Source organism: Ruditapes philippinarum, unplaced genomic scaffold (assembly GCF_026571515.1).
Source record: "Ruditapes philippinarum isolate M1 unplaced genomic scaffold, ASM2657151v2 ctg13431_1_1_1_1, whole genome shotgun sequence".
NCBI classification, from domain to species: domain Eukaryota; kingdom Metazoa; phylum Mollusca; class Bivalvia; order Venerida; family Veneridae; genus Ruditapes; species Ruditapes philippinarum.
Window position 1 is genome coordinate 532 of NW_026853545.1, and position 10,638 is coordinate 11,169.

Sequence of the window (10,638 nt, forward strand, 5' to 3'; positions counted from 1 at the left end):
CTATTTTCAGAAACTACGAGTATAAAAACCAATCAACGCGCCAAAAACCTGTGCTCAAAATAGACCGTGTATTTCTCAATTTAGGAAACATGAGTGATGTTACACATATATCAACATCGTGTTTATTTCTACAGGATACACGTACGCATATTAACACTTTAACAGTGCCAGAAAGCGAATGCAGAACTCCTCCTTCCCCCTCTCTATAAATTAAAAGTATCTATATGTCTTATATCGAGTAGCTCAGACAAGCAAACATGGATTAATCTCACAAGTATACACTTCCACCGACAATGTATTGATTACACAATTACTTCAAGTTGAGGGGTGTGTCTGACCATGTGGTAAAGACAACTTGCCACTCACCGCTTAAGGTTCGAATGCCGCGAGGGACTTTGGAATGTTTCATGAAAGCAAGCTATTCAGCTAGTTTATAGGACGTCAGTGGTTCTACAGTGCCCGATCGTGCCAAAAGTATGCAAGAAAGAGTTCCTGAGATCTTCCTCTATCAGTAATTATCTGGAAAAAAGTGATCCCTCGGAAGCATAATAAATGCATAATTACATGAAAATTGCAGACTTGAGTCTGTACATGAGGGAAAATAGAAAAATGTAATATCCCTCAAGCCCATAGCACCGTCTTGAACGGTACTCAATTCTCAAAATTTTATATTGCTGGACACGATGGTCCCAAAGAACTAGAAAAATATTATATGAAGTGAAGTACGGGGCAACGTTTTATGTTTTCCACACAGCACTTGACCCCTGCAGTTGTGAATTTTGAAACTCGCCATATGACATCTATTGTATTGGTGCGACTTAAAATCCAACCAAAAAGTACTTACAGTGCTTTGATTTCTTTTTATAAATTATGCATGAAACTGTTATCTGTTAGTAATATAATTCTAAGCACGAACGAATCGCGTATGTTTAATATAATATGAAACAAAATTGTTATTTATACATTACACCGGAAAATGTGTTAATGGTTAGCTATAGGTGATCATAATCTTAAAGAAGTTTCTTTGCCGGCAATATTTACGTGAGTTACTTTTTCAGCTATTTAACTCAAATCCGGACCGGCCGATGAAAACATAGGATGTATAATTCTTTGAGTATATTAATTCATGAAATGTAAATATGTGGAAAGTTTAATTATTTATGACACATCACACAAATGAATAAGCTGTTATTATTTTATATGTCATTGTAATTGTCATATCGAGGGTTCAAAGGTAAAAGGTAATAACTGCCATTTTCTAGATTTCGAGAAAAACGCAAAAATCATATATTTTAATACAACTTTATTTTCCGTAATATTTTTATAACAATTTTGATTCTCCCATATTTGTTGACTACATTAGATCATATTTTGTTTAGTTTACCTTGCTTGGTGCTGATAAAACACTGTAATTATGTTTTGTTTTAAAGTTCTAAGATCAAATAATATCATTTTACAGAAGTAAAAGGTAATAAATGTACTTAGATCCTGTCAAGACAACAAGTTTGAGCGGTAAAAGGTAATAACTGCACTGACGACCTTTTACTTCTGAAGGTTTAGCATTAACAGTTCGAGATAAATTGTGGTTAAAGGTTATAAGTGCAGTTATAGCCTTATTCCTCTGAAAAAATGTAGATGTTGCAGTAATTGTTACTGTTGCAAATTTATTAATTATGTCCTTACTTTGAAGAACCTTACGTAATATAATTAACACACATGCACAATAGTACTCGTACACAAAATTGACAATTTTCATTCATAGAAATATGAAATATGTAACTGCTCAATATTTAGATTCTACAGAAATAAATTGATAACTAAAATGTTTACGAAAATACGCACTATTTTGTAATTTTACCCATGTAATATGGTGCTATATCAGTCAAATAATATTTCATATTTTTTAAAAATAAATATGAAATATAAATATGAAAGTGCGCGGAGTCAAAACTCATATTTATTTTAAGGGACTTCTTTCGCCGTTTTGTTTGAAAAGTCTGATAAATAAAAAACAACTTTTTCTTGAATTTTGTTTTGAAAACTATCTAGCATTATAAGAAAATTAATCCAAACACCAATATCTTTAATTCAGTAATTAACGTTGTACAGACGTTTAAAGAGTTGTTTACATGACGTCACAATGTAGCGCCAAACAGCGTGTGCTTACGCATAAATTTCTGCGCGCTGTACAATTGCAGTTAGTAGCAAGCAAGCAAGCGGATTCGTTACCATTTTCTTTGATAATGAAATTAAATAAAAAGGTTATTTTCGTTTTTTCGTGAAATATGGTATATATTTATCACTTGCCGTACCGGCTCGTGAAAATATGTGGCATTTTATCATGTTTCGTGAAAATATATACCATATTTCACGCAAACGAAAAAATATCCTCTTAAAATCTAAGTTTACAAATTTTCATTTATTTTGAATGTTCTCTGGTATATAATCGAACTGAAGTCAAACAGACCCCAGACATCAGCAATTAAGGATATTAGTGACCCATATCATAGTTAAGTAAATAAAGACTACTGTTTCATCTGTTCCATGAAGTTCACTCATCTTCTTCACTCTCACTAACAGATTTGCTGCATGGCAATGACTCGTAATATGATTCGTACTCCTTCAGAATTGTCCCAGAGGCAACAAGTGACATCAAATCAGCTTTTTTTGCAGCATATATTGAAAGTTTCTCTGTATAAGCCTTTCGTGGAGCCTTAAGAGACTTTTCTTTGCTTCTGCTCTTCTTCTGCATTAACCTAACTTCCTTGAACTCACTAACATCAAAAACCATAGTTCACAAAATACTGTATTCTTTCATTTCTTTGTCTTTACGAACTTGAATCCATTATATATCAAGCCAATTAACACGTTCTCCATCAACGAGCCAAAGTTTTGTTCTTTGTACAACTTATAATCTAGTATATTTGTCAGTGTATTTTATTAGAACGATAATATATGTTTGCTTCCGGCGTGCTAATGATATAACTGTTTCCCACTGAGATGGAACATGTACTTTTGTGAGGCTTTTTGCATGCTCGATAAATGCTAGTATGGAATCACATTCCATTTCTAAATGAGTAAAATTGTGGTTTATACACTTGTTGTGAGGAATATACTGGACAGTGAACTAAGCAACTTGCAACAAACTGATTGCGATTTTGCCCCCACATGTATCACTATATAATGTCACTTCTTCAATAACAGATGTCTTACTTGCATCAGAAGTAACATACAAGTACACACAGGTTCCTACTTTGCACGAGCCTCGTTTCCCCTGTGTCTCATCCCAAAGATAACAAGTCCCGTTACCATTGACCAGTTCATAGAATGACAAATTGTAACAACACAGTTTTCTTTTGTGATAAAGTTCACCAATTAAACTGCATGGTGTTTGGCGATATAGCCTGAATATCAAATGCCGACACAGAAAACTTTGGATCTTTCTTTGCTCGTTCTTTATCGGCTGATTTTTCCATTCTAGCATTGTTTTTTTCTTTCTTGGTGAACCTGATATTTTGCTTTTGTTGCCTCATCTAGTCTTTCTTCTATTCTCAAAGTGTCATACAGATTGCAAAGTGAACATTGATCTTTCTTAGGATGGAAGAAAGACAAATTATATTTTGTACAGAAAATGTTTCTGTACACAGCCTCTGAAGCACACTTTCTATATTGTCCTTTGCATTTTTCTACATACAGTGAGAACATCCGTCTTATACTTAAATCTTGCGTTAGATACTTCCTGTTGAAGTCTTTTCGTGTGTAGTGTGATTCAAAAGTCGGAAAGCTTTCGATGTGTTTCTTTACATGTGTTTCTTTACAAATGATCTGTGATATTTCTTTGTTTTATTTCCAGACACAGCTTTCCCTTTCTTGTCATTTCCAACATATAACCCTGCCACTATGTGCTTAACTGCGTTTGCAACTGTTTTGGAACCGACATCGAGAGTTTTTAGAAAAAGTCATTGCACACTCTAACCATTTTGCCACCAACTGTGAAGAAAAACGAATTTGAAATAGTTCTTTGTTTTCTTCTCTGTTTAGATACCTTCTCTGGTTCTTTATTGGCAACATGGAAACAAATGAATTGCCTCTGACTTTTGTAATCACCCATTGACCAGTATGTACTGAATATTTTCTGTCTTTCATCTTCGGTTATATTCTGGCTGCATTTAAATCTACAAGATAAATTTCTAGGAAAAAGAGATAACAGATAGTGCCTGTGAACTGTATGAATGCAGAATTCTGTCAGAGGAAAAAAGTAATAAAATCAGTTATTACCTTTTTCCACTACAGATTCTTCACAACATGTGGAACAACAAGTAAACAACAGGTAATAAGTACACTTCGAACCTTTTACCCCTACAGAATTTGTAGAAAAGAAAATTACAAAATACTTTTTAATGTTTTGCCCTTATAAGGAATGAATATTTATATAATATTTTCGCCAAACATAAAGGACAATAAGTACATTATAAAAAAAAAACATAAAAAATCAATTTCAGCAAAAATTGCAGTTATAACCTTTTACCTTTGAACCCTCGATATATAAATGTATTATACAATTATTGACTAGTGTGCCATTGAATATGGTGTGATATTCACCGGCAGATGACATATTGACCGAGGCGATAGTCAATTATTGTTTTATTATATGAAAAGGCTTTAAGAATCTTAAAAAAGTCACAGAAGAACAACCTTCGCCTGATTTGTTGAAGCGCGGGAAAAAAGACGCAAATGTCAGCCGTGCAACCACTACGCAAACGCTGCGCTTAAAAACTAATAAAAGTTTAAACCCATCATTGTGGTGTAGCCTTGTATTTAAGTTATGATATTTTAATCGTGAAATGTGCCATAAAGAACAAAACGCAATAATTATTTTTTTTAAAAAAAAGTCTACGATACATGGTCATTGAATATGAGCCTCAATCTATTTTAGACTGGGAAAAATCCGATTCAGCCAGGGAATATGATTCTATAAAAAGTTCACTTGACTACTATTTGGACCAATGAGATTGCAGCTATATTAAGATCATATAATAATGAAATTTAGTACACTCTAAACAGTCCAATATATAATTATCAAAGTTTATTCACATCCAGTTTAATATTTGCCACTTTATTTTATTTTATTTCATTTAAATGATCATGCAATTAACACATATTACTTCTTTTACGAACAGATACATACTTTCATACCATTTGGTTTGTAATTGTAGAAATATGGTGGAAGAGAACGCCAGGAAGGATGACAGACATGAAACAAACACAGAAAAAGATATGGACTCGGGATATGCGTGGATTATATTGTTAGGTTAACTATAAAATTATATCTTACCCACTTACATGTCCGACCAGGCATAAGTTGTCTTGATCGTTTCTTAAATTAATAACCATTTTGTCCATGATAATGATAATTCGTACTTTTTCAATTTATATAAAGTAATTCCTTTGTCTCTAATAATATTAAGTAAGGCATTATGATTACTTTTTTTGTAAACAACAAGTAACTCCTATATATGTTGATCAGAGCAATAGAGTATAAGATACTCACGATATAATATATATTTTGTTAAAGTTATTATAATGATTAAAGTATGGAACACCAAAGCTGTGGAGATACCTTGTATACTCAGCAATCTAAATTTAACAATTTAAGTAATGTAACACAAATCAATTTACTATTTCTCAATTATATAACACAGTAAAATGATAATTATGAACAACAATGAGCTAACACTATTGTAAGTTACGTTCACAGAAAACACTATTTTTGTGTAGCCTTCTACAGAGTAGGGATTAAGGATAATTTATTGTCGTCTGTCTGTCCGTCTGTCTGTCATCTTTCTGTCACAAAACTTGTCTGCATTACTCCTTTTTTACTGCAAATCGAATATGATAATCTCACTTGTGCGCATATTTAACGGTGTTCCGGTTGAATGATTTTGGCTGAGTTATTGTCATTGAATAAACAAACGTTTTGGCCTGTTAATGATTTTGTGTCTCCTCAGTGCTACACAGTAGCTGCAACATGCTACAGAGTAGTCGTGTGATATAGGGAACAAACTGTATATTCAGTACAACTCCCAGTACAACTACATTATCTACTATCATCACCCGGCACATGTTAACACTTGGCGCTCTTGTTTGATAAATAAAGCAGTTGTAATTAAAACCTTTGGTAAACAGGCTTGAGTGGTAAATAAGATACAGACTTTTTCACTACCTTAATGTACACTTAAATTAAGAGAATCTATAATGAAATATACAGTTATTTATGAAAAATGATAAAATGTATACGTATACATGTATAAATATAATTGCAATTTTCTTTTTAAATATAGGAAGTTGCTTAACTTTCCTGCTCGGATTAGGTTCTTTGAAATCATTTGGTGTGCTGTACACAGAGATGTTGGATCATTTCTCGGCAGGATCTGGAAATACAGCTTGGATAGGCAGCATAACCTGGTTTCTTTTACATGTCCTTGGTTCGTGATATGTAATTAGACTTGTTCACTGAGAAACAATGTCTGAAATATTCATGATACTTACCATTCGTTTTATTTATTTTTTTACAATATGTAATTAAAGGGCAGGAGCTACATCATATGAAATATTTTAAAAAATATAAAATATTATCAACATTAAAATTATATTGTTTCAAAACTTTTTAGTTGATTCTCAAAAGAGTTGTAACATAGAATATTTCTGTTTTTATCGCACACGAAAATTGTACGCAAACAGAATAAAATGTCCCAAAACATAATGGCACTATGTGCTGTTTTAAGTAGGTTTTATCTGTTTAGAAATGATGTAATGATTTCGTCTTTAAAGCCAATTTACTCCCATATTTCTTGTTATACAAACATTTTGGCCGTATAATTTTTAATAAAGCAATTATAGTTTTTGCAGTAGAGATATACATATGTAGCTTTACACTTTAAAGAAAATGATAATTAGAAAAAAAAACAACAATAGACAAGTGTTAACTGCCTCAGTGGTCGAGGGGTTAGAGTCGATGACTTCTAATCCAGTTACCTCTCTGGCGTGGGTTCGATCCCCGGGAGATGCTTTGGTAGTTTAGCGCGGAGGAAGGTAGTCTAGTACTGGTGTAACTCTCCAGGAACGATGGTAAGGAAACTACCCGCCTATATGACTGAAATACTGTTGGAAAAGGCGTAAAATCAAAACAAACAAAACAAACAAATTTATTCGCAAGACTCGCAAACACACCAGATTATATGGAATAATTGTCTATGAACTGCATAGTTGAATATTTGAAAATCTGTTTTTCAGCACCATTGGCAAATTTTCTAAGTAGAAGATACTCCTTCAGAACGGTTTCATTTACTGGTGGTATAATGGTCGGGTGTGGCTATTTATTGTCCGGATTTGTTACTCGAATAGAACTTATGTACTTAACCTTTATGATGATTGGTATGTTGGAGACACATTTTATTTTTAATAACAACTTGCAAGTTTTTATGTAACAATGATCACAATATTTGATATTGACAAGAAATCGTGTGTAAAACAAATCCATCTACATTGTAATATATATTTTTGTGTAAAAATGATAAATCTATATACACAAACATGTACATGTCTCTGCATTGAGATTCATTTTCAGGTATCGGATATTGTTTGTCACACACATCTTCTTCCATAATCATCAGCTTATATTTTAAGAAAAGAAGGACTTTAGCAAATGGCGTTATGTATTCATCCGGAGGGATAGCAGTACTTTCGTTTCCATCCCTTTACAGGTACTTTGAAAAGAATTTACTCTGTATTTCTAACGAACAATAGTGCATTTAGATTGAAACTAACTGACAAAGGTTTTTTTTCCTTTCTTAACCTCTATTGTATAATGCTTCTTTAATGCAACAGTAAAACCTTTATATTTGCATTTTGACAACATCATATAACACTCGATAAGTACACCATATGTCATGAATAATTCTGACTACCGAATCATTCTCTTTTTTTCAATTATATTATGAATTTATCAGTTTCAGTTTCAGCAAATACTTTTCTACTCCGACTTTATTGTTCATTTTGGCGATTTGCTTTTAATTAACGAGGCCTCGGTCAAGCATTAACCATAGTTAAATACTTCAATATCTCTGTCCTAATTCATATGCATATTTTTATAGAAAATTGTGTATGTGGGTGGCTTTATATCAAACCATGTTAGCATCTGCATTCAAGTTCATGGTGGCGACTGTTGAGCAATTAAATACATTGTTCTTTACAATATTTCTGTATTTCTTTATTTCAGGTTTCTTATTGACAAATATGGTTTGTCACAAGCGTTTTGGGTAATTGGTGCATTCCTTTCAAACATTTGTGTGGCGAGCTTTGTATTTCGGCAGCCAAACAATGTTTTAAATTATCAAAACAAACCATTCCAATCCAACGATGCACCGGTAGAAATTGAAGAAAGTATTTTTCTTAACCTCTCGGACGAAGCAAATGATCAACAGAACAAGCTTATTGAAAGGTGTCGCAATGCACTTAACTTAAATTTTTGTTTGTTTAAAAACAGACGTTTTTCACTGTTAGTACTAGCTTTCACTATCTGTTCATTTGGCCAAACTAATAATTACATTTTAATTCCTGCCCATATTAAAACACTTAGGGTATAGTAACACTCACATAACAATCGGCGTATCTATAATTGGTGGTGCAGAATTGACCGGAAGGATTGCTGTAGGGTGGTTTGCAGATCTGAATTATATTCAAAAGAAATATATATTTGTAGTATGCATGTTTGTTGGAGGAGTGTTTGCTTTGATATCACCACTGTTTGATAGTTTAATGTTTATGGCAGTGTACGCCGGAGTCGCAGCGGCTTTTCCGGCGTCTTTTCTTGCCCTTATATCAGTGTTAGCGATTGAAAGAGTGGGTATGGAAAATTTTGAAGCAGCCTTCTCGATCATGTTTGTCTGTATGTCAGTTCCGTCTTTGATCTGCCAACCTATCGCAGGTAGGTATAAATATTTTCCTAGAAGTAATTATCGTAAAGCATCAATACAAATCTTTCTTTTAAGATAAATATTTACACGTGAAAAGACTGAGGAATCACTTCAGGAGAAAGTGTCGTGTTATTATTTCTTTTCGACCATGAATAAACATTGTGTCACAAATATAAGATAGTGTAAATAGTTCAACCCACATATAACTTCGTTCGTTATTTTTTTATTTTATCAGGTTGGATGGCAGATTATTACGGAAGCTGGTATCCTGCATTTATCTTAACCGGTATTACTCTAATTTTTGCTGGTGTTATACTTTGGATAGAACCAGTTGTCATTCGATATGGCAAAACCTACTCATTTAAAAATGTTGATAAAGAAGTGGCATCTCCAGTAAATTGTATACATTTGAAAGCTCATAAACAAAACAAAGAAGACGATGAAATCGAATAATCCTGATATTATCAAAGAGACACACGTTCTTGCATTGGAAATTTTAATCCCGAAGAAAAAAAACAATATGAATTAAAAGACAAAATAAGATAAGAGAAACTGATAACGAACAGTATCGATCCTGACCAGACTGCGCGGATGCGCAGGCTGGTCTGGATCCATGCTGGTCGCAAACCCATTATGTTTGTTTTGTCATGGCGCGGCTCATATGTCTCATATCAAATGTGTTGCATATGCATTAATTTACTTTGGAAAATATCTAAAACAAAAGTTAACAAATAAGTGAAGGAACTTCAAAATAAAATAAAACAACATAAGATAGAAGTTTGTTTCCGGAACTCCTTTAAATTAATTTAAAATTAGACACGTAATCCATTTCAGAAAGATTCATTACATCATTTTACTCTTCATCTTAGAATGGCCAACAAGATTCTGCCCAGATATCAGTTTGTTATTATAGAATGACCAATGCAAATAAACATATATTCTGTTTTTCCCTATAAATTTTTCGGCCATAAAATGTCACGTTTTTATTTTTGTTTAACGTCGCACAGTAGAGGTCATTCGGCTGCGAATCAGATGTGTCTTTTAGGATTATGAGGAAGACGCATGATTTATTGCGAAATGACACGATCTCCTTTGCGATTCGTCGATAGAAACAAAAGCACAACAAGGCATTCACATACATCAGCTTTACACTTCATAATCAATTTTAAATTTTTGGCTTTGTTGCAAAGCATTTTTATGTACATTTTCCTCAAATGGAACTATAATGTTTTCTTATCTCCTTATACACAAAATGGAATGTGCAACTGTCTTAAGCCTACCGATATATCGTGGAACCATGGTAAAATAAATCATACGTTAACACGTTTCATCTATTAAAAAAGCCAAGGTAAGTCTGGGATAGAGTGCGCTGTCTCCACCTAAAGGGGGACTGTTTCTTATGGAACAAAACCTTTTGCAGTTGCATTGTATTGTAATAAAACATCTGATTTTTTTTCAATTTACTTTTAGAAACAAGGAAACAAGTTTGTTTTGAAGAAATTAATTTAAATGTATATACTTTAAAATTTTGAAATTTTTCTTTTTACATGATTTGGATTTTGTTGTGCGGCTTCAACAATCTTTAATAGCCGCCTTTATATAGCAAAGCGAGTACTGATGACTTGATTGGAATTGTTTATGATTACACTATTGATTTTGTTAT

At 32.9% G+C, this 10,638-nt stretch overlaps 1 protein-coding gene across 1 annotated transcript; it reads left to right on the top strand.

Moving 5' to 3' along the window:
• Positions 1 to 921: 921 nt before the first annotated feature.
• Positions 922 to 10,402, top strand: LOC132737164 (monocarboxylate transporter 9-like). The gene is made up of 7 exons (XM_060724415.1): positions 922 to 1,041; positions 5,217 to 5,311; positions 6,342 to 6,485; positions 7,294 to 7,434; positions 7,628 to 7,763; positions 8,279 to 8,986; positions 9,211 to 10,402. Exons 2-6 carry the CDS (start codon positions 5,221 to 5,223, stop codon positions 8,643 to 8,645), a joined length of 879 nt encoding a protein of 292 aa, XP_060580398.1. The 5' UTR covers positions 922 to 1,041; positions 5,217 to 5,220; the 3' UTR covers positions 8,646 to 8,986; positions 9,211 to 10,402.
• The last annotated feature ends 236 nt before the right edge of the window (positions 10,403 to 10,638 follow it).